The sequence below is a fragment of the Podarcis gaigeae genome (assembly GCF_964106915.1).
Source record: "Podarcis gaigeae genome assembly, chromosome: 10".
NCBI classification, from domain to species: Eukaryota; Metazoa; Chordata; class Lepidosauria; order Squamata; family Lacertidae; genus Podarcis; species Podarcis gaigeae.
In genome coordinates, this window is record NC_139686.1 from 42,406,207 (window position 1) to 42,430,045 (window position 23,839).

The 23,839-nt window shown below is 40.6% G+C and overlaps 2 protein-coding genes across 6 annotated transcripts; one reads left to right on the forward strand and one right to left on the reverse strand.

Annotated features, from left to right (window-relative positions):
• Positions 1-1,889: 1,889 nt before the first annotated feature.
• KRR1 (KRR1 small subunit processome component homolog) lies at positions 1,890-9,398 on the forward strand. 2 transcript variants are annotated; one of them, XM_083699433.1, is made up of 10 exons: positions 1,890-2,042; positions 2,843-3,021; positions 3,835-3,969; positions 4,238-4,363; positions 4,528-4,611; positions 5,426-5,482; positions 5,838-6,008; positions 7,283-7,360; positions 7,454-7,547; positions 8,587-9,398. In XM_083699433.1, the coding sequence occupies exons 1-10, from the start codon at positions 1,964-1,966 to the stop codon at positions 8,718-8,720; spliced, it is 1,137 nt and encodes a 378-aa protein (XP_083555559.1). In that variant the 5' UTR covers positions 1,890-1,963; the 3' UTR covers positions 8,721-9,398. The 2 variants fall into 2 exon arrangements, with proteins under 2 accessions (XP_083555559.1, XP_083555560.1); XM_083699434.1 differs by having other exon boundaries at positions 2,846-3,021.
• Positions 9,399-10,375: 977 nt separating this feature from the next.
• On the reverse strand, positions 10,376-22,379 carry LOC310825612 (glioma pathogenesis-related protein 1-like). Of its 4 annotated transcripts, none has more exons than XM_083699502.1 (6): positions 21,882-22,379; positions 20,377-20,829; positions 16,399-16,644; positions 15,268-15,374; positions 12,507-12,589; positions 10,376-10,572 (listed from the first exon to the last, which is right to left on the reverse strand). In XM_083699502.1, exons 2-6 carry the CDS (start codon positions 20,557-20,559, stop codon positions 10,394-10,396), a joined length of 798 nt encoding a protein of 265 aa, XP_083555628.1. In that variant the 5' UTR covers positions 20,560-20,829; positions 21,882-22,379; the 3' UTR covers positions 10,376-10,393. The 4 variants fall into 4 exon arrangements, with proteins under 4 accessions (XP_083555628.1, XP_083555627.1, XP_083555626.1 ...); XM_083699501.1 differs by having other exon boundaries at positions 20,377-21,008; XM_083699500.1 differs by having other exon boundaries at positions 21,772-22,379.
• Positions 22,380-23,839: the final 1,460 nt, after the last annotated feature.

Here is a 23,839-nt window from a genome sequence, read left to right on the forward strand (position 1 = left end):
CTATTCATGTACAGATACTATCACTGCATTTATCCAACTCCCGCCTTGAATGGTTAGAACTTATGATATATAGAACATAGGGAAATCAGTCTTAATTGGAATTTCTTTTATTATTTTTATTTCCTTTATTATTAGACTGAGAAATGCAGTAAGAAAGCAATTGTTATATTGTTGCTAGAGTATTGGACTGAGAAGGCCGGTGTTTGAATCTCTGCTCCAGGTGACTTTGGGGAAATCAGTTTCTCAGCCTCACATACCTCTCTTAGGCATGTTGTAGGGATACTATGGATCATTCACTCAATGTATGCCACCCTTAGCCTAAGGAAAGAAGGGTGGAATGAAAATGGAAATTTGCAGATGTGAAGTGCTTCTCATTGAAAAGCCATTCTAACTGAAGCTGAGAGCAAGCTCCTGAGTCACCCCCCAAACCTTTTATATCCACATCCATATGTGCACATGACTGCCAAAAAAAATTCCTTTTTGAGGAATAAAGATGTCCTGAACATTTGAATAACCACATTCTTTTTTCTTTCTTTCTTTTTTACAAATAGGAGTACTGAAGTGTCATATAGGTAGTTGGCTACCTAAAAAGACACTAAAAAGTCTGGTTGTAACCAGAGGATTTGAATAACTAAGGCTTGGATATGCGTTGTGAGTTGAAGGCATTTTTGCTAAGTAATTTTTCACCAAATGAACAGTGAATTCTAGTCTGAGAACATGGAGTTCTTTAAAAGTTTAGGTTCTCGCTTGCTGAAACTGACCTCAAATGATTGCCCAAACTATTACTCAGTAAGATTTATTTCCACGTTTGGAAAGAGATCACATTCTTTTTATTGTTGTGGGACATGCGTGGTAAATCTTGGGCTTTGATGAAGTAAAATATGCTATCAGTACAGAGATGTGTATGTGAAATGTAACATTAATGAGAACGACAAACAGTAGGTACATGTATTGAATACATCTATCAGTACAATCCTTTCCTTTTTTGGGGGGGAGGGGGTACATCAAGGTTTCAGTGCCTGCTTTGAAGTTAGGGATAAAAGTACTGTGTTCCGCTGCATATTTACCTGAAACTGATTGCCACTGAGTTCAAACGGATTTATTCCGTTGTAAACGACTATCGGGTTTCAGACTGCCATTTCTGTATGAATTGCTTGCTGCATATCTAACAGGGGTGCCGACTTGAATAAAATATTGGGGAGGGGGAGGTAAACCCTGCCCCACATAATCGATCACAAGATGTGGCATAAGCATACTATTTGAATGGCAACTTTTGGGGGGCAGGGCAGCCCCCCAAATATTTTATGGGGGGCCCTAGGAGTTGGCTCCTATGATGTCTAATCACGATGCATGGCTTGGTGCAATGGTCTGATCCTGAGAGTCGGTACCAAAGGAGGAGATTTAAAAGGTAATACATTTTAGGGGAGACCTATTTCTTTTAGTAAAACGAGCGTGCAAAGTTCTGAAATCGCGCTCTGAATCTGTTGCGGTTTGCCTTGGCAGCGGCAACACACACAAAAAGAAACCCGCGTGCCCTGCGGTTTATATGCGTCTAGGAGCTAATGATGAAAACTGCAAAGCCCAGAAGGCATGGCTGCTGGGCGGGGCGGGGAGCGGTAAGAGGCCATAGAGGTAGAAAGAATAAGAGGCGCACCCCATCTCAATCCCAAAAATAGAATGAGGTTTCCACTTCCAACGCAGAGTAAAGTGCTTTTTTAAAAAACAACAACCACCTGGCTATGGGATCAGTTGGCGCAACGGCACGATAGTCCTAGAAAGCCTGTGGCGGCTTTTCGCTTTTTGGTTCCGTTAAGTTTTCAGCCTGTTCTCTATTTTCGTATCTCTACATGACAAATTCTAGAGGGAAGATGGCGGCTCCCAGGAGGCATCGCGCTCTTCCTCTTTCGCGCTGCGCTTCCGGGTCGCCCGTGTGGAGCGTTTGCCGGGTGGAGCGAGGGGCACCATGGCGACCCCCAAGGAGGCTGAGAGTGGGGAGGGAGCCGCGGGGGGGAGGACCCCCAAGGCCAAGAAAGCGAGCAAAGGTGACGTCATATCCCCACCCCACGCGAAAGCGTTTCGCGTGGGTTCCTCCCGCCACGTGTGGCGCCTTTTCGAGGCTTGGGTCTGTTTTGGTCGCTTCGTCTTCTATAGACCCCCGTGAAACCCGCCTTGGTCTTGGCACGCCTTGGCCGCTTTTGTTGTTGTTGTTAGTGCCTTGTTTCCTTTGGGGGAGAGGGAAGAAGGATTAGGAATGAGTATTTAAAAAATTAATTTTTTATACCCTGCCCATCTGGCTGGGTTTCCCCAGCCACTCTGGGCAGCTTTCAACAAAAGATTAAAAATACATTAAAGCATCAGTCACTACAAACTTCGCTAAACAAGGCTGCCTTCAGATGTCTTCTAAACGTCAGGTAGTTGTTTATTTCTTTGACATCTGATGTCTGCTTCTTGAGAAACATAGAGATTGCACTATTTTCTGGTGGTGTGAGCTTTCCTGGCATGCAGAAAAGTGGTGCCCGGTGGGTAGAGGATTAAATCGAGGCCGAGACGAATAACATGAGTGTGAACTAACTTGTAATAATAATGTTTCGCGTGGGAATGATTTCCTAGAAGCCAAGTTGCATATGTTTCTTTAAAGTTGTGGTTTGGAATATTGCAGGGCAGTTTTGTACCCTCATTTATTTATTTTTACAGCTGTTGTACTGCACCTCATGTGTTTTTCTCACTTCAGAGTTCAGAAAAAGTCTAGAGCGATAGTTGTGGCACCTTCCTTGGTCTCTCCTGCATTACACCCTTCCCACTTTTTCATTTAGAGAAAACTAATATGTTTCTTTATTGCTAGCAGTGGACGATTCTGAACTTCTCACTGTTCCTGATGGGTGGAAAGAGCCAGCATTTGCAAGAGAAGATAATCCTAGAGGTCTCCTGGAAGAAAGCAGCTTTGCCACTCTGTTCCCAAAATACAGAGAAGCTTATCTGAAAGAATGCTGGCCACTGGTGCAGAAAACTTTGACGGAACATGTAAGAATACTTTCTATTCTTAAATGGAGTGTGTTAACTTTCTACTTAAGAGTCTAGATTGCTGATGGCCCAGGTTGTGTTCTTATTTCTGCTTCCATGAATGGAAATGGGCACAGGTTTCAAGCTACTTAAAATAATAAATGACTGTTTTCACAGCATTTTACATTACTCTATGAGCATCTAGCTACTGTTTAGAAGTTGGAGCAGCCTGCAAGATCCATTGGAAATAAATCACATGTGTCTCTGCAGCAGATGTTTGAAGTAACATGAGATCTATGTGATGTTAATGGACATTTTTGCAGTTAGCAGGAATAATTATTGGGGAATCCTTAATGCTGGCTGCACATTTTGTTTGGAGGGTCCTTTGGCCAATATGTTCTCAATGGGATTTTTTATCTGCATGTGTCCACTTCCTCCTCATTGTTGCAAGTTCATTTGGCTGCCGCTCTGGGCCCATTCTGACCTCTTTTCAGAGGGAGAGGATAAGCCATGTTCTTCTTTGCTCCTCTCTTTGTTCTTTCACTAAGAGAGAGTAGGTAAATAAGCTGCAAAAGCAAGGAGGAATAGCAGTAACAAGACCCAAGAATGATCCTCCTACTGGAGCATGAAACCAGTCCTGAAAGTCTTGTTAATTTAAAAAATACATTTTCTTTACAATTCCTATGTCATGAAAATTATCGAAATAACTTCTTTTTTGTTCGTTTGGTATTCATATATATTCTGACTGTAAAATTTGTTTTTCAATTTAAAACTCTGAGGCTGTTAAACAGTAAAGTTTTTATATAGCCTGTTACTTCCATCTTTGTCTTACAGCACATCAATGCAGCTTTAGACTTAATAGAAGGAAGCATGACTGTCAGCACAACAAAGAAGACCTTTGACCCATATATAATCATCAGAGCCAGAGACTTAATAAAGCTTTTAGCAAGAAGTGTTCCATTCGAGCAGGTTTGTTCAGTGATAAAATAATTGTGGTCTGCCATTGCTACATTTCTATTAAATTGTCAATTAATATTGTCAGGAAAAACCCCCCACAAATCTGTGAATTAATAATCTGATAGATATCCTGGATTCATTAGAATAGTCATTCAGTGGAAGTGGCAGTCTAACTTGAATATAGAATCATTTTGCAGAATAGTTTCTCAGAGTGAAGTGATATTAAATATCTTTCTGCCTATATTTGTGTCTGTTTAACTGTCTCTGCTGTTCCATTTAGGCTGTACGCATCCTTGAAGATGACGTTGCATGTGACATCATTAAAATTGGGTCCTTGGTCAGAAACAGAGAAAGATTTATAAAAAGAAGACAAAGACTTATTGGTCCCAATGGTTCTACTCTCAAGGTTGGTCTTACATACAGATCCTATGTATGTTTACTTAGAAATAAGTCACAGTCTGTGCAGTGGGGTTTACTTCCTGTGAGTGAATTTAAGACTGAAGCGTTAGTGTTTGTTAAGAAAGCTGCTTACATGATTTGAGTCCTGAAATATTTCTTTTTCTGACATAGGCCCTGGAACTGCTAACAAACTGCTACATAATGGTTCAGGGAAATACTGTTTCAGCTCTTGGACCTTTTAATGGCTTAAAAGAGGTAAGATCTCTTTTCCACAGGAAATAATGTTTTAGAAGTTCCATGCATTTAACCCCCCCCAAAAATCTGGTAATTATACCTTATTTAAATGTTCAGTTTTTGTCCAAGGAATTCACTTTGTTATTACACTGTTGGTTGCTGGCATAGAACTTTTATCATGCAGCTAAGTTCTGTGGTCCTTTTGTATAGGGTGAGTCCTTTAAAAGAGGCCCCGTGGATACAGACTACACATGTTCCATGGGGCCTTTTTTAAAAGGCTCACCCTGTATTAGACAAAAAGTGCTTTAAGCACCAAATATTTGCATCCATGCAAGCTGCAAAGTAATGGAAGTGCACTAGGACAAGTGGAAAACACGATGACAAAGTTTTTGCTACACACAAATTTCCTTACATGGGTGCAGTATTGCTTCAGGGTACAAGTACCAAAAATCTTACTATTGCTTAAACCAGGCTTCCTCAGCCTCGGCCCTCCAGATGTTTTTGGCCTACAGTTCCCATGATCCCTAGCTACCAGGACCAGTGGTCACGGATGATGGGAACTGTAGTCTCAAAACATCTGGAGGGCCGAGGTTGAGGAAGCCTGGCTTAAATTGTCCATAGCATGCACGCTTTTGTGTAAACCAAAGGATCAGTTTGTTGGTCTGCTTCTTCTGAAACTTAGTGAATGGTTCTGAAAAGATCAATTAAATATAAGAATAATTAAATAAGCTTTGCTTATTGAAATAGGCTTGTTCTTAGTATTATCTTTTAAAATACAGTGGTTTATAAATTTAGCCATTAAAACTACTCCATTTGCATTCTTAAAAAAATCTAGGTTAGGAAAGTTGTTCTTGATACAATGAAGAATATTCATCCCATATACAACATCAAGGTGAGCGCAGTTTTCTGTATTGTATAAGATGTTTTATGTAAGTATCACTCTTTCCTTACTGTAACAATTTTCAGTTGAGGTGCTGGTTACTTTTTAAACATTCTCCTATAACAAAATTATTTTGTCATTGGTCATGTTAAAAAGCATGAAAAGAACATGGCATAATTAGGCTTGATTACATAGTTTATAAATTTGATCATTCTCCCATTTGATACCTTATGTTATCTGCTATAATTAAATTATGTTGTTTTTATCTACTATAACCTCGCTTTCACTGTGTCTCTGAATGTATTTTTTTTAAAGGAGCAGAGCAAATATTATGTTCTAATTTCTTGTTGTTTTAATGTGATTGAAGACTCTGATGATTAAAAGGGAATTATCAAAAGACCCTGAATTACGATTGCAGAACTGGGAACGGTTTTTGCCTAAATTCAAACACAAGAATTTAAACAAACGGAAAGAACCACAGAAGAAAAATGTCAAGAAGGAATATACTCCCTTCCCACCTCCACAACCAGAGAGTCAGGTCTGTTATATCTCACTTGAATTTTACTGCAGAACATTGATGAGTTTGAATTAAATTGATTGCACGTCAAGGAATCCAAATATACATTTAAAAGGGAATTTGCTTGCCTTTCTGTCCCAACAAAGGAAATCTCAAGGCAGTGGCAAAGAAGAATTACTATTCAGAAGAGTAGAATGCTATCTACAATCTACATAAAAGTGTTGCAGTCCTAACACTTGAGAGCTGTGCAGTGTTCACAGCATCTAGAGCTCCACTGCTTGTGCCAGCCAGTAGCTTGAAAAAGTTTCCTGTGCCAGCTCTAGGTTGTCACAGCAAACCAGCCTAAATGAAGCCCCTTGCTATAGTTTGCTGGAAGCTGAAGCAGCTTAGGAACCAGGGCTGCTTCTTGCTGACAGAGGCAGACATAACTCTTCTGCTTCACTCAAGACCACCTCTAGTTTGGTGGATCAGGGGTTTGGATTGCTCTGTAAAGCAGTTGACAATTTCCTACTAGAACGATAGCAAATGTATGCAGGCTGTTTTGAATTTATTTTGTTTCACTTAGGTGTGAGTGAAAATTGTGCTGGCTTTAGGGTGGGCAGTTGAGAAAGGAAAACAGGGCTTCTGCATTCTTAATAGTCAGGTAACGAGAAATTTCAGCAGGGGTTTGCTTACATGTTAAGTTAACCCCCTGCTGAAATTTCCATGGTCACGGTTGATGGGTTTAGTGAGCTGTAGTGTTTAATAAATGTTTCCTCATATGTACAAATGACTGCACAATTGCATATTTATTTGGTGTTGGTGATTAAATATTATTTAGTATTATTTATAAAGACATTTTAGTTTTTATTAAACAGTTTAAGTAAAACAGTTTAAGCTACCATTCAGTTTTAAAACTCACACGACCATTCATATAAAATTATTTGCCATACAAAAGAAATTTGCTGATTGCTTGACTCTGCATGCTTCACTCAGAAATAAGTCCCATTGAGTTAAGTGGATTTTATTCATAGTACTGTACAGTATATGGGTATTAGAACTGCAGTCTAAGTTATGGTAGTACTTAATCCATTTATGATCCTTTGTGTATTGTGTGCTCATACATAAAACCTTGGTTAAACACTGCCAATTTTGTAGAATTTGCTGGAGCTTCATTTCAATATGTACTTTTGGGAGAAAGGAAAGAGTACAGATTTAATGAATTTTTTTTAAAGTGCTTACTGATTATTATTTTATAGTTTTTTTAAAAAAATATTCAGTATGGAACATGCTAATCATAATTTTTATTTTTACAGATTGATAAGGAATTGGCAAGTGGTGAATATTTCTTGAAAGAAAGTCAAAAGAAGCGTAAGAGGGTAGAGGAGATAAAGGTATGGCCACTCTGATGTCTTTTGAAGTTGTTTTAAAATATGCATGTTAATTGTATGTGCTCTGTCTGAAATGTATGACCTTTTTAAACTTAGGCAAAACAAGCAGAAGCAATCAGTCGGAGGCAAGAAGAGAGAAACAAAGCTTTTATTCCACCCAAGGAAAAAACAGTTGTAAAACCAAAGAAAGGTAAGATGAGTTCAAATTATTATTTGTTGTAAAAAACAACACCTTTTATAATTGAGTTCTCTTTTCAGTATTGACATGATGAAGGGAAATTATTTTGACCTTTCTGTGTAATGAATTAACATTGGTCTTCTACGTTGACATAGTAACAAGTCTTCTGAGGAAGAGAAAAGTGAAGAATTATGTTTCTGGTTAGTGATGTATCACACCAAAGGCTCATTTCGTCTAGCATCCTGTTCTCACAGAGGCCAAACAGGCCTGCTGCAAGGCCATGAGCCCACCCCGAGTGCTGCATCCATGCTGCCTGTCCCTCTTGTGATTCCCAGCAGCTTGTGTATGGAAGCATACAGTTTTGCTACCGCCAGGGGAGGGAAAACATAGCCAGTATGGCTAGTAGTCATTGATGGCTTTAACATTAATGAAGGATAACACCAAGTAACAAGTAGTGCCATAGTTCTGGGGAGTTGCTTCAAACTACTTGATCATTTTGGTTGCTTATTTTTGAACCTTTTCCAGCGCTACAGTATAATTTTGAGGTGAGAGGACCAGAACTGTTCACAATATTTCAGATGCAGTTGCACTATATATTTGTTTAACGGCACTGTATTGGCAGTTGTATTTTTTTAATCCCTTTCTTAATGACTGCTAATGTAAATTGCTTTTCACAGCTGCAACACACAGGGTCAACACTGTAGTCAAAGTTAGTCCTGTGGTTAAGGAAGAGAGCCTTTAACCACCATCACAGGTTCCGATGACACACTAAACCCAAATCTTTGCTTAACTGCCATCCTGTGCTGCCCTAAAAGAGCCTGAGGAGGAGCAAAGTTGGTGCAATCTCTTCTCTGGGAGGCAGTACATTCACATGGTCATGCTAATTCACTCTAGCCGATCATGACATGTGAATCAGGACAGTTGTTTGCTAAGCACAACTTGATGTCATGTTACTTGGTTCAGTGGATGTGTGTAAAAGTTTTGAATATACATTGGGTCCAATTTGTTTACCTACAAATACATAACCCATATTTTATCTTTTTTTATGTAGCTTCGGCTGAAACAAAAATTGATATCCAAGCTATTAAAGAAAAGGTTAAAAAGGCAAAGAAGAAGAAGTTGGGAGCACTTCCAGAGGAAGAAGTTAAGTTAAAAATTGCAGCAGATGCAAAGAAAAAGAAATGATCTTTCCTTAAGGTTGTAGTGCTCCATTTTTTCCCCTGGAGGAAGTTTTCATAAACTGCAGATTTATAATTGACTAGATGCATTGTTGTAGTGCACATCAAACTACTTGCAAATTTTGCTTTCTCCGTGGCCTGGAAAACCCCCTCAGTGATTTCAAGGTTTGCAGAAAGTAAAATTGGGAGCTTGTTCTTTGCATTGAAAGTTTTTGGTATGAAGGTTTTTAGCATACACAATATTACCAGATATTATTTTGTACAGTATATTGTGGTGTCATTTGTCAGAATGAATGGAAACACTTACCACAGCCTTATACATGTTGCACACCTTTCAATCCCTGACCTCTGTGGGGAAAGTCTGCCAGGGGGCTTCTACTTGGTTTTGTTGAATCTGTGCAGTCACAAGTCCTGTTTTATCAGGTCTCCCTTATGGTATAGAGTATTCATATCTCTTGCAGGCTTTCCCTCTGTAACAGAGGAATTTGGGGTGGGGATGCAGTAGTTGTGAGGATAGCAAAGCAAAGACTTGTTTGCATGCCCACTCTATCCAGCTACCTGTACTTGGCATTTATTTGTGGTATTGTGATGTGTGACTTATGGAAAGAAGGCAGAGTCTGAGAAAATGTTAAGTACTGTTTACATTATCACTGCTCATTTTTAAAATAATACAACATTTTATTAATATTGTGGTCAAGATGTCATAAATTATGCCTCCCTGTTATGCTTTAGGCGGAATTCAGGTTTTTGGGAGTGACTATCGATCAGGGCATGACTTGGAGCGCAAATACTACTGCTCTGGTGAAGAAGGCCCAGCAGAGAATTTATTTCCTCAGACTTTTAAAGAAGAACAATCTGAGTGAGAGACTGCTGGTGTCCTTCTACCGAGGCTCCATAGAGAGCATTCTCACATACTGTATTTGTGCCTGGTTCTCCAGCTGTACAGCTAGGAAGAGGAAGGTGCTCCAGAAGGTCATAACCACAGCCCAAAGGATTATTGGTCATCCCCTCCCATCTTTGGAAGAACTGTACGGTTCCCGCTGTCTTAGGAAAGCAAACAATATCCTGCAGGATGCATCTCACCCGGGACACAGTCTGTTTGTACTACTGCCTTCTGGCAGGAGATACAGAAACATCAAGTCAAGGACAAATAGACTGAAAAATAGTTTCTATCCAAGAGCTGTGGCCTTCTTAAATGCAGTAACTCGATAGTGTGACCTGGGAGTTTGATGGGTGTGGGTGTGGGTGTGGCTGGAATGTGGTTTGTTTGGTTGTTGTTGTTGTGTTGCTTTTGTTGTTTTTAAGGGATGGCATCCAATTTCGTTGCACTTGTGCAATGTTGCACTTGTGTAATGACAATAAAGAATCTATCTATCTTTATTGATGTACATGAACACATAACAAATGCATTAAAATCAGGTAAGTAAAGAAATAACCCATCCCAGCAACAGACATCACTTTTGAACCATGAACAAAAAGGGTGCATTGTTTTCTGCTATCAATTTTTAAACAAAACAGGCAGGGATAGCCAGTGTGGTGTCCTGCAGATGTCTGACTACAGTTCATGGGATTTGTTGACTAGCCTGCTCTAAAGCAGACTTTGGACTTGACATTTAATTGTTAATGCCATATACCAGCTGACTATGCTTAATCCACCAGCTCTTTATCTCCATTGCTAGTTTATTCATAAAAAAATATTGTGGGATAACGTTGCTTCACAAAGAAGACTGCTGCTAAAGTCCCTAAAGCAAAAGATGGTCTCAGTATTAGAATGGTGATACAGTACTGGTCACAAATTGACTCCTTCTGGTTACGAATTGATTCATCCTGGTCAGAAATTGACTCCTCCTGGACTTTACCTATAAATAAAAGTAAAAAGACATTAAGAGTAGTTCAAGTTTGAAACTTCCTCGATTATTAGGCTTGTAAATTATGAATCATTCTAAAGCTGACAAAACTTCTTGGGGTCTATGTAAAAAGCCAAAGTTCATGGTCTTCATTCTAGGACCCTAGGCAGCCTGCTGTTTATGAAATAAATCTGTGACCCCCCTCCCCCCTGGTTCTTCCATGTGTAGAGCAAATGCATCTTCCGTGCCTCTACAAAGTGAAAAGTCCCTGGAGTGTGCTGAAAATATTAGTCAACTACCGTATTTTTCACACCATTGGACGCACCGGACAATAGGACGCACCTTGTTTTAGAGGGGGGAGAACAAGAAAAAAAAATTCTCTCCCTCTCTGCCCAGCGCCCCTTCAGCGAAGCAGCAGGAGGCGCTGCACAGAGAGGGGGAGAATTTCTCCCCTCTTGTTTTCCCCCTCTAAAACAAGGTGCCGTTTAGGGTGCGTTCAGACGCCTTCAGGCAGCTACCTTGGAAGCCTGGAGAGCGAGAGGGGTCGGTGCGCACCGACCCCTCTCACTCTCCAGGCTTCAGGTTCCTTTCGACCTGCTCTTTGGGGCTGGCGGGGGGAAGCCCACCACCAGCCCCAAAGAGCAGGTCGGGGAGCAGCGGAAAGGCGCGCGGCTATAGAGGCTCCTGCCATAGCCGCATGTCACCTCTCCCGGCTGGAGAGATGGCGTGCGGCTAAAGAGGCTGCTGCAATAGCTGCGTGTCACCTCTCCAGCCGGGAGAGGGTCGCTGGGGGCTTCTTTAGCCCCGTGCACACTCTCCCAGCTGGAGAGGTGGCGCGCGGCTATAGAGGCTCCTGCCATAGCTGCGTGTCACCTCTCCAGCCAGGAGAGGGTCGCAGGGCTATGCTGTCTTCGCTCCATAGGACGCACACACATTCCCCCTTCATTTTTGAAGGGGAAAAAGTGCGTCCTATGGTGCGAAAAATACGGTAATTAGTTTTCTGCATGTATCTAATTCTACAGCATGCATCAGATTTGCAAGGGAGTCTGCATTCACAGCTGTCTAGATATCTGAAACAACATTTAATCTGGTGTAGCCTAAATTCTATCAAGATCTTATAGACTGGGGGTTATACATATGTTGTCTCTGAAAAACAAATCACGTTCTAGAAACCACATTTCTCACTACAGGGTGCATTGTGGAATGTATCTGGCTGGACATTGGCTGCTGCTGGAAAACTAGCAAAGAGGTTCCAGCTCTCACTATGTTCTAGCTCACCTAAAATAATGGGGAACTTTTTCCCCATGTGAATATTCTGCATGGAGAAACTTCAGTATGAACAAAGCTGTACACTAACAGCCCAGTTCCAGCACTACTTTGCAAAGCTGCTACAAGTACAGCAATTATTGGTGGCAGGTGGCAACACACAACCAACTACATAATTGCAATTAAAAACCATTGTACAGGCACAAAAATGGACATAAGAGCACTCCCCAGGATTATACTTCCTTCCAAGCAAATAGATACTTCACCATAAATTTGCTTTGTGGTCCATTGTGAAGTGGTGGAATTCCATAACAGACATAGCACCACTGAAAAAAAGCCTGAAAATGTGTGCTGATTGTCTGCTCCACTCTGAACTTTTATAAAGTATCACCTCCACATGATCCAAAAGACAGTAATGAGCTTAAGTCATCTGTTCTCATATGAGCTTCTCCTACAAACTTTATATTTCCAGCTTCAGGACCTTGAATATTTACAGCCATCTCTGGCTATAATGGTGTGACGTAGGATGTCCCTATTTTTCCAAGAGGAGGTGGGACTTAACATTAGAACTAGGAGAGGAATCTACTATGGCAAGTTCTAAATATAATACCTTGTAACAAATGTTCAATCAATCGTCACACTTTGTTTTCGCCATGCAAGTCCAATTCATTTTCACTTACCACATAGTTTGTCTACACACGGTTCTTCGTCACACTCGCTGCAGGGTGTTCCTCTTTTGTATGGCCATGTTGGAAAATTGCCACTGTAAAAGAACAGCTTTGTCAGATCACTTTGTGGAAAGAGGGGGGTATAGAATGTGATTTAAAGATTCTTATTCCAGTTACATTCAAACTGCTTGCTGTCTGTATAAATTCTTAATAATAGAGAGTAGGAATAATTAGTTTCTCAGCCAGACATAAGAAGGGACATTTCAGGGCATTAAACTGGTGATGCAGCCACCTTTTCGAAATCAAGACTGAACCTACTACACTCATCAAGTATCAATTCCCAGCTATGTGCCTGAGTTTAATGATAGGTTAAACCACAGTTTGGATTCTTGCTGTTTTCTATTCGACAACTGCTGAAAGTGGCACACGAGCTTTCAACTCCACCCAAGGTACTGATGTATCATGATCCCTTTCTTCTACACACTCATTTAACTCATACATTTTGAAAATTAACATAAACCGAGAGGTGATGCATTTGTCATGCAATAGCTGAAAGGAATTGTTTTATATTGATAGTGCTGATACTGGTCTAGCCATCCCAATGATTAACTGGGAATTCAGACCCTCTCCTCCAATTTAAGATAGGAACCATACATTTGGAGATTTAATTTGAGACCAGGTAGGGCAAGATTTTAACATTTAATGATTTTCTGTTGAGTTCTATTTCCCCCTTTTGTTTATGTATTTACATTTGCTGAAACCTGGAGACTGGGAATTAGCAAACTAAATAAATATTAATGTTCTTAATGTACAATGGAATACGTTTGTTTCCATGTCAACTTGTTTTAATTAAGATGTTTTGGGGAAATATTTGTCTCTAATGAACTCTCAAACCAAAGCACATGCTTTCAGAATCTTACCTACATTGCCTGAACATAATGTTCCTAGGCATATAAACAATACCATGTGTTGTTTTTATACCAATACTGTACACTAGAATCTGTTTACTGCAAACCTCCCATGTTTAATGAATGCATACCATTTCTTATTGTTTAAGGTAGGAATGGGGAAGCTGTGGCCCTCCAGATGTTTTTTCTACTCCCAACAGCCCCAGCCAGTATAGCCACTGATGGAAGCTGTAGTCCAACAATATCAGGAAGAGTATGGGTTTCCCCCATTACTGGTTTAAGGAATGCCAGAGAGTGATAATCTGCAATATTACACAAAAGCTCTGGTATTTATAGCACACTGAGCCAGGCCACTGCTTACAATGGTAAATAGTTTGTGAGAGTCTTGAACTCCAGTCTTCAGTAACGTTTTGCCTCCCTTCCTCACCATATTCATAAGGAGTATGGTAGAAACACAAGGCACAAGGAGAAGGGGACGACAGAGGACAAGATGGTTGGACAGTGTTCTCAAAGCTACCAACTTGAGTTTGACCAAACTGCGGGAGGCAGTGGAAGACAGGAGAGCTCTGGTCCATGGTAGAGACAGGCCGCCTCCATCATCCTGTCTAGGACCAACTTCCATTGACCCTTCCTCTCCTGGAACTTTCTGTCCCCAGCTATTCCACCTACCTGTATTAGCATTGAAAAATATATCCCCCACCCAGGGATCAGTAACTATTTTATGATGGACCAGAGAGCAGGCTTAGAATGGTTCATATGTGCAGCATCGGTTCTTAAGATAACCTGATCTTGAACAATTCAGAGCTCTATGGGGTTAACATATTCACTTTAAGCCTGGATAGAAACTGGTAACCCATGTGATTTGTGTGTTACATGCTGCCTTGCTCCTCCAACATCCTGGTAATGGTGTCTTCAATTAACATTGTATTTAAAAGCAGTCCTGTGTAGAGAGCTTTACAGTAAACTACTCTTCTTGGCAGTGGCACCCTCCCTGTGGGATGCCCTCCCAACTTTTAGAAGACATCTGAAGGCAACCCTCTATCAGGATTTTTTTAAATGTTTGACCTTTAATTACGCTTTTATATATGCTGGAAGCCACCCAGAGTGACTGAGGAAACCCATCCAGACGGGCTGGGTATAAATAATAAAATTATTATTATTATGGATGAAATCAGTGTATATGTGTAATGAAGACTATGTCTACATTCGCCAGACTAGGTCTATTGCTGGATATGCTGATCATCTTGAAATTGAACTTTAATTCTTACCATGATCAGAAAGGACTTGCTGGCCTTAACCCAGAGTTGCCAGCTTCTTGATTCTGGAAGATGCAAGAGTATTTCCTTCACAAGAAAACTTCTTGCATTAATTATAAATCAAAAAGCTCCCTGTAATGTTGCAGGAGTTCCGTACCATGCCCTGAGCGCTCAAGATCACTGGGTCCAGACTCCCTGCAGCCTTAACCAAAATAAACAGCTGCCACCACATTATTCTCCTGCTGTTTGGTGTACTCTGCATATCAAAGCTAACACATGGGATGAGATATACCGGTATTTTTCTTAGAATTCTTCAGACCAGAACAAATCATTCATAATTTTAAAAAAGCAAGCAAGAGAAGCACAAGCTGTGATTTTATAAATAAAATAAATAATCACCATCAATTCTGTCTACTATCCTACCATACTTGACTTTCCTCTGTTTACTATACGGACCATCAACCTTTAATGAACAGAACAACCAACCAACCTCCTCTCCTCTGCCTAATCCCATTAAGCTCCTCTAATTGTCCAACGGTGCTTCTCAACTGACCCTCTCCAACTCCACCACATACCCCTTGCGGTAACTCATTCTTCCTTGACACTTACCTGGGCCCATAGTTACAAATGAAATGTGCAGCATTCGACGTAAAGCCTGTTACTTGACGACAGAAGAAAACGGCACAACCAACTTTGTATGTCGTTGCCCAAACCATCTGAAATTAAATGGGTAGATTGTGATGCCCCCTCTCAACTCTGCCTCCCAAAGGCTTGCACAGCTATTTGTTGCAGCAGCTCCCCAGGCGAATGGTGTCTCAGGTGCTGGTTGCCAGGAGCTGAGGTGGCCTTGGAGTAAGTAAGTAAGTGGGCAAGGAAGCCCAGCTAGCCAATCTGCCAGCCCTTGCTGTTGGGAACAGACATGAAGTCCCAGACCCCTGTGGGCAGTGTGAGGAGGCACCTCTCTTTGAGGGAGGGCAGTTCAGAGACCAGGGGCAGCAGCTGCAGCTGCCCAGAGGACTCTGAACAAGAGGAGGCTGTTCAAAAGGGAGCATGTTAAAAAAAAAAAAAAAAAAGGGTGAGAGGCTGCCAGTTCTGCAGGCTAGGTGTGACATAACTGAGCTTCTGAGCCTCACAGGGGTGCCGCAGAAAGAATGTAGTTGGTCAAGGGAGCAGTGGACTCAAAAAGGTTGAAAACCTCTGATCTAGAGTAACAGCTAACTTACCCAGCTGCTTTGTTTTTCAAAGCAAAGCAGATTAAGGGATAATTGAGGGCTCCCTCCCCCTTTCAGAGTCAAACTGTAAACTAGACTACTTCTTTCTCTGCAATTAAGTGTGTGCAACCAAGATTTCAGTGCTGCTTTCCCTCTGACCAGAAAATAATCATAATACTATTGATGTTTCAGTGGAAAAACCTTGAGATTTAGATGGGAAAATATAACATGGAGCACTTATACTGCGCTTCAGAATGTTCAATGCTTCACATATACGAGTTATCTTTAGAATAACCCTTTTATCATCATCAATTCAGTTTCTTACTTACCCTTCACAAGGTTCCAGGACAGATTACTGCTATTTAAAAATACATTAACAGTTTAAAACATCTGTTAGTAGGTTACTACTCGTATCTGCATCTGTGAGATACTGTTATGCTTACTGATTAGGGCAAAATCTGAAGCAGAGATTTTCTGACTCACAGCACAAGTTACAATATCAGCTGTCAAGATGTAAGCATTGGCTTACCTGAGTGTAATGTCCACATACATCACTGCAGTATCTGGTATCATAGTTGTAATGCACGACTTCATTGTACCAATCAGTGAGGGCCGAAGTCACATTAAAAATCTGAAAGGAGCCAGTCCAAATATTTTCTCCAGCTGTTGTGAAGTTGGGGTGTACCTTCCCTGGTATTTTGATGTCAGAATTATGTTGAAATAGGCACCTCTTTGCCCAGCCTTTGGCAGTCTCTGCTAGTTTGTGGTCCCAGCTCTACAGAAAAGACAGATTATTTCATTTACAATGTAATTTTTAAAATCCTAAAATTTAGAAGAATTAAGGCTCTTACAAATTTAGTCACCACCCCTCCCCCAAAACATGGAAATAAATGCCAAATTAAGTCTTCTGTGTTAACTTGAATGCATGGGTGGAGATCGCAAACCACCACCACCATATTGTGCTGATCCCACTCCTCCACTACTTGTTATATAAAGGTACCTTGCACCTTTAGATTTTATTTTCTTAAGCTATAATTTTTTACTTATTTTTCTAACCCCTTTACTGTTGGCACCATATATCCACGTACCAATTTATGCCCTACGTTTACCTACCAGCAGCTATAACTGTAGGACAAAATAGCACAGTATCAACTCAAAATATAATTTGCTTCATTTTCACTTTAATTGCTGTTATAAACAGATGATATTAGCTTGTATGGTTACTATATGTTGAAGTTCACTATGCTACCGTTTTTTGTTTAAATCAGAATTGTTACACTATAAGGCTATTGTTGTGTTTCAAAAGGAAGATGGGAGATTCAGTTCCATCCCTCTTCAGCTTTATAGCCAATTCCCCTAAACCATGCATACCCAGGTAACACTCAGCTAGGCACTGAGAACTTGCACTCTTCACTCAGGTCCACCACCTCTTCCCTATAGAGCAGGATGGTCCAAATTTTCATACCAAGTAGGCCACAATAGTACTTCAACATGGAACCCGTGGGCCACACACTGCCTTGTTGCAGTGACACCCCTCAGCCCCGCCTTCTCAAAGTCGGCTAAGTGGGGCGCCTGGCTTTGGGAAGGAGGTACAAGTCTCTGGCAGGGTCCTACCATCTCCTTCCCAAAGCTGGGAAAGCGCTAACTAGGCTTTGGGAAGGAGGTGGGAGGACTCTAGGACTCTGAGCCCTCATATTTCCTTCCCAAAGCCCAGTACCTCCTTACTTGCAGCTCTCTGGCTCTAGAGTCCTCTAGATTTTTCTCAAAACTTCTGATGCAGTCTTCATCCTGGTCCAACACTCTCTGCTACCTCAGGTATCCAGCATCTGATTGACTTGCCTATAGAACTCTTTTGAAGGCTGCCTCTTGGGACGTATGTTTTTCAATGGTTGGATCCAAGGAGGTCTGCAGGGATTTCTGCTCTTGGATTTTCTTAGACTTTCTAAGCCCCAGTGCCCCCTGCCTGCCTCCAGCTCCTAGTTCTTCCTGCAACTGATATTCTGTCGTCTTCTTCATGTTTCCTCTGACTAAGCATGATTGAAGTCTTAAACAACCCTTTTATTTTGAGACAAGGTCTCTTTCCAGCCAATCATTTCAAATTTCAGCGCGTCCCCGCAAATCAGGTTGTGACTATGGTCTAATGGGTTGAAGAATATACACTGACTGACTAGTTAGAGCCCAGCAGCTTTGAATGTACTGTGCCTGTATATAAAGACAGAAACTCTGCTCCCAAACCTATCCTTGTTCTGAAAGAATTTAACTGGCAGTTAAACAGCCAAACTACTTTATTATCTCCACAAGGTAAAGGTAAAGGTACCCCTGCCCGTACGGGCCAGTCTTGACAGACTCTGGGGTTGTGCGCCCATCTCACTTAAGAGGCCAGGGGCCAGCGCTGTCCGAAGACACTTCCGGGTCACGTGGCCAGCGTGACATCGCTGCTCTGGCGAGCCAGAGCCGCACACGGAAACGCCGTTTACCTTCCCGCTGGTAAGCGGTCCCTATTTATCTACTTGCACCTGGAGGTGCTTTCGAACTGCTAGGTTGGCAGGCGCTGGGACCGAGCAACAGGAGCGCACCCCGCCGCAGGGATTCAAACCGCCGACCTTTCGATCGGCAAGTCCTAGGTGCTGAGGCTTTAACCCACAGCGCCACCTGCGTCCCTAAGTACTGTGCCTGTATATAAAGACAGAAACTCTGCTCCCAAACCTATCCTTGTTCTGAAAGAATTTAACTGGCAGTTAAACAGCCAAACTACCTTATTATCTCCACAACTCTCAACAGAAAGTCAAAATAGTTTACCTACAGTTAGCCATCTTCATTCAACAGTGTGAACTAACACCAACACCAACTTTCTTGTACCCCACCCATCTAACTGGGTTTCCCCAGCCACTCGGCAGCTTCCAACAAAATATAATGGAACACAATGAAACATCAAACATTAAAAGCTTCCCGAAAGAGGAACTATATATTCATTTAAAACAAAATCTTTACCTTAGAAATAAAAATGATAAGAGTGCTACATACAGTTCTAATTTAGTTTAGGCTTTATGCATCCATACTTCAGCCCACACACTCTTCTGCAAGCTAGGGAGTGGCAACACTGAAATTAAGGCCAATATAGGAAACAGTGAGCACCTGCTAGCTGCTAAATGATTCCTTGCTCTTCTCAGGTGCTAACTGAGTGAGCTATTGCAGAGTTGGTTATGTGGGGCAGGCAAGAGTGGGGGAATTGTGTTGGCAATGGACATGGAAGCTGGAAGTCATCCAGTACCTTATGGGGAAGGGTGGGGAAGGTTAATGAACAAATAATGTTCTGTGTTAATAGCAGATTCTCTCCTGTAGCTCACAGCCGCTGGGGGATTTTGTTTTTGAAGGAAAGGGTTAGCTACCCTACACTGTCCTGATCTCTCCCCACAGCAGCAATTTAACTAAAAAAAAATTTCCAACGTCAGTTTAATGTAACATGTAGTTTGATCTTCAAAAGGAAGTTGGATCTACGCCTGATCATCATCCCTGAAGTTTTAAAGAAAATTAGGGGAAATTGCTGCTAGAAGCATAAGCATAAAAACAGAGCAGATCCTAGTTTGGCTATTGACACTAATTAGTGCTGGTTAGTCCAGTAGTAACCTTAAAAGGAAACTGTAAGATCCAATTTGTCTTAGAGAGCAATCCAAATAAATGCAGATTTTATAATTTTCAATAGTTATCTCAATATGCCTTAAAGCCATCTACAGTTTCATCTAAGGGGCACATTGCAAAGTTTTGAATCACAATCTTAAAACTGTAAGCATGAAGACAAGCCTCCTTCCACTATCAACAATGTATCATTTCCTCATAATCCTTTCTCTAAAGAATAATTTATTTTTGTACATTGCTTTGGGTTGCATTGGCAACAAAAGGCAAACAATAAGCTTAATTAATAAAATAATAAAAATAATAATAGTTGTGGTGGAAGAGTTCTTTAAAACTCAAAAGCAATGACTTTTTGTTCTGATGCATAGCTGTTCCTAATAAAGGTATTGAATTCTTATCTTGTCAGGATTTACCCATAGTTAGTGGGCTGTGTGCTTTTCAAGCTCCCAAATCAATCCAAACATTATCATGAAGAAGGCACCAGTTTTGCAAGGCACCAGTGTATTCATTTGGACTTTGCTACCCAGGTTGAGCCCCTTAATTCCGATAGTTTGCATCAGATGATGCTATGAAAGCAGCATTGGTGCTATTTGGCTTGTAGGAATCAAGTAAAGGAAATAAGTGCCTAAGAAACCCCTTTCAGTTAAAAACAAAAAACAAAAAAGCAGAAATGCATTCAAAAGAACTTTAGAGGCCATGGCTAATAAAACACAACATACATTTCATTAGGAAATGTGATAATTTAGGGTTACGCACACACCTGTAGCATCTAATACCTTAATTAAAAACACCTGCCAGTAAGTAATTTTAAATCTTCAAGACACATAAAGCAATGTTCACATTTTCCATAGCTACAGAATGAAGCATCCCTTACCATTCGTTTCATGTTGGTAGCTGGTGGATTCACGTTGGATCGGAATTTGTTATGCACTCTGACACATTCCTCAATAAACTGTGCATTTCCGATGTCTGGCAAAGTATTTGACTCATAAAAGTAGCAGGAAAGAGAGAGATTCAGGAAAAGCAAAACACCAAAGAAAAAATGGATTTCTGGCATTCTCTAGTCACTGTGCTGATTTCTTAGAGTGCCAAAATGTATTAGCTTTTTTAGAAATGCTCTTTGTTGTGCATTTGATATTTAGCTTGAAAGCATCAGGCTGCCTTTTTCTCACTTGTTCTGCTTTATAAAGACTACAGGAAATTAATCATCGGAAGGAGCTTCAGTAGAAGGCGGAGACCATGACTCAATTTTGCATCTGAACTGTTCCTTTTCTTATACTTCCTTATATGCTTCTCTAACATCTCTTCGTATGGTATAAGTCCATTACTATTTAAGAACCATAATAAGCATTATAAAATGTCTCATGTGAGCATGTACAATAATCCTTTTTCAGTAGCTTCTTGATGCATTTTTTTTAATGAAATAAATAAACTTCATAAAAGCATCTCTTTGGCACTGGAGATGTGTTTTCCGGATCCACTCTATTCTTGTTACTAATTTGTTTGCTGGGGAAGAGCAGGAAATAACAACAACAACAACACCACGAAGTAAATAATTAAAACAAATATGAAATATAAAAAAACAAGTAAACTTTAGAAAATCCACAACTGATTACTTGTACAACAGAATATTGGAACTGAAATGTCCATATACAGAAAAAAATGAATCACTACAATTAATATAGTAATTTAAATAATAATAGTTCACAATGTCAAAATATTGATAGTTGCCAAGTCTACAGATCTGTCCATATTCCAGAATTGCACGTATAAGATGTGCAATAATTTTAAAACCTCTTCACTCCCCCCCCCCCATTTTGGCTTGTACACCAGTCCTAGCCACATTTTGAAGTGGTTTATGATTTCAGGACTCTTTAGGGGGGGAAATTACAGTACTACACACAACAGTAAAATATCCAGTCCAGAATATATAGTTCTCTCATCAGCACTTTCTATAAACACAGGTTTAGGTACCTGCGCTTATTTAAATTCCTGCTGCCACCAGTTTCCCTCAGAAGGCTTTCAAAACCTCCTAATGGCATGTATATAAAATTTAGGTGTGAGATGGGCACCTACACTATAGACAGAATGAACTTGAAATTAAGATTGCTGATACTGTGTTATGTAACAGGATACTGACACTTATATTGGGGACCTCAAAGGCAGTACAGTAGTTGACAATTTCTGGGGACTCAATAGACAGTAGCCTCTAAGCAGCTTTTACCTCAGGCAATATTCTTTATACCTCTCACCCTAGCCAAATACGTACCGCCAATATCCTAGTCCTGCTTCTGGATATAATCTGCCTCTCTACCCCAAGTCTCCTCTGGTTGTATTTCTGGCTTGCTTGAACAGTTTAGTCAACTTTAAAAAACCTGCCTGTGTAACCATCCTCTGGTAAGACTTTTAACATAGATCAGCATCTCAGACCAACTCAGTCACCAGCTCCCTTCCCTTGATCTTCGCCAGAAGGAAAAAAATAATTCAATGGGTATAAATACCTATGCCTGTTTTTTCTTCTGTTTTTCTTTGGTCTATTCGTCACCCCCTCCTCATCAACTCTCTTTCTTCCCTTCAACTCAACTGACTAAACTCAACTGTTTCTCGTATTGATGGTTAACTCCCAACTGACTGGAACTTCCATTCAGTTGGATTCTGCTGTCACCCAGATCAGAGAGAATTTACCTGATCCAGGCCCCACCTAATAAATTCTCAAAGCGATCGTGTCTCTCTCCCCACCCTACAGAACCTTGCCACCAAGATCTACTGCCACAGGCCTGCAACACTGCAAGCCCCAAACCTTTACAGTCGCAGAATATATATTTTTCTTTCAAAAAACATAGACATATATACAGCATTTTCCCATATCAATATTTTATATTTTCTGTTTGTCCTAGTATAAAAACCACATGGCCACCAAATATTTCACTACTGTATTATAGAAAATAATGACTAACCACATAGAGACATATTACTGGAAGAATTTATGAATCTCTTCATTCCAGGGTCAATGTGCAAATTCACGTGTTTCAGCTATGTTTTTTTAAATGAATGTGAGAATGCCAGAAGTACAAGTAATGATCCATTTGTGACACAAAATAATACACAAAGCAGGTGCCGTGGGTAGACAAAGGGGTGGGGGGCAGCTGCCCTCCCCCAATCAAGTAAATAAATAAAAATACTTAACTGACCAATCATGTCACAGATAGCTCGGTTTTGCCCCCCCCAAACATAAATCCTGGCTACACCCAAACCCCACTGCATTTTCAAAAGTGTGATGTTCTAAGCATGCAATTCCGTATTGATTGAATTGGACCCGAAATATATATGAACAATATGTGAAGTGGAAGTTAAGCAGCATCAACAGATTTTACAATATATAGTTGGATATGTAGCCCCCTGGTAATTTTGAGTGGGCCTATGGATCTCAATAAGAAATTCCCAATTTTTTTGGGGGGGGGGGGTTGCACATTTCCCCTTGACAGCTAGACTATTAATACAATTTAATGTATGACAGTTGATGCCCACTGGACCTGCCAGAACTGCTAGTAAGTCATGTAGGAGTGGCCCATGGGATCACAGAGGCATGGCAACTTGTTCAGGTTTTCTCCCCATTCTCTTCCATGCAAACAAACAATAGACACTTAAGCAGCAGGTTTATGGATACTTAGGACACAACTAAGGGCCCATCTGCACTATACCTTTAAAGCATTATCATATCACAGTCATGGCTTCCCTGCAAAGAAGCATGACAGCTATAGTTTGTTAAGGGTGCTGAGAGATATTAGGGAGACCTCTATTCACCCTATAGAGCTACACAGAATGGTTTAACAATTGTAGCTTTCTGAGATTAATAGAGGTCTGCTAACAATGGAGCGTGTGGATTTGATGGGGGGTTTTTTGGAGGGGGGTAGTTAATGTCTGGCATTCTTCTTGGCAGAGCTGTGCTACACCAGCTCTAGTGTGGAAGAGCCTCCACTGGCATCATTGTTAATACTGTTGGGAAGTTTGTTTACAATTATTAGTGTTCAAGTATTATGAAGTGTAGAAAGCAGAGGTATCAACTAGTATCTTAGCATAGGATCCCCAGACCACATTAGTATAGACAGACAGAAATACAAGAAAGATAGTGATCACATACAGTCTAGGCATTTGCACACCAGTCCCAAATATGTGTCTGGCAGTAATACAATCACAACAATACATTCATGGGCAAAAGATTCAATTCCAGATTAGTGAAACTAATTAAATACAAGGTGTATATTTTGGAAAACTGATCACTTGTACTTCAAACATATTTTTAAAAAACAACAGGAAAGAGTTGCATCAGTATTCTG

Excerpts from the sequence above, each read along its gene's own strand:
- KRR1 (XM_083699433.1), top strand. The coding sequence starts at position 1,964 with ATGGCGACCCCCAAGGAGGCTGAGAGTGGGGAGGGAGCCGCGGGGGGG. Across the intron at positions 4,364-4,527 it reads CCAATGGTTCTACTCTCAAG|GCCCTGGAACTGCTAACAAA; the intron begins GTTGGTCTTACA and ends TTTCTGACATAG. Across the intron at positions 5,483-5,837 it reads ATCCCATATACAACATCAAG|ACTCTGATGATTAAAAGGGA; the intron begins GTGAGCGCAGTT and ends ATGTGATTGAAG.
- LOC310825612 (XM_083699502.1), bottom strand. The coding sequence starts at position 20,559 with ATGCCAGAAATCCATTTTTTCTTTGGTGTTTTGCTTTTCCTGAATCTC. Across the intron at positions 16,645-20,376 it reads CTACCAACATGAAACGAATG|AGCTGGGACCACAAACTAGC; the intron begins GTAAGGGATGCT and ends TCTTTTCTGTAG. Across the intron at positions 15,375-16,398 it reads TATGTGGACATTACACTCAG|ATGGTTTGGGCAACGACATA; the intron begins GTAAGCCAATGC and ends ATTTAATTTCAG.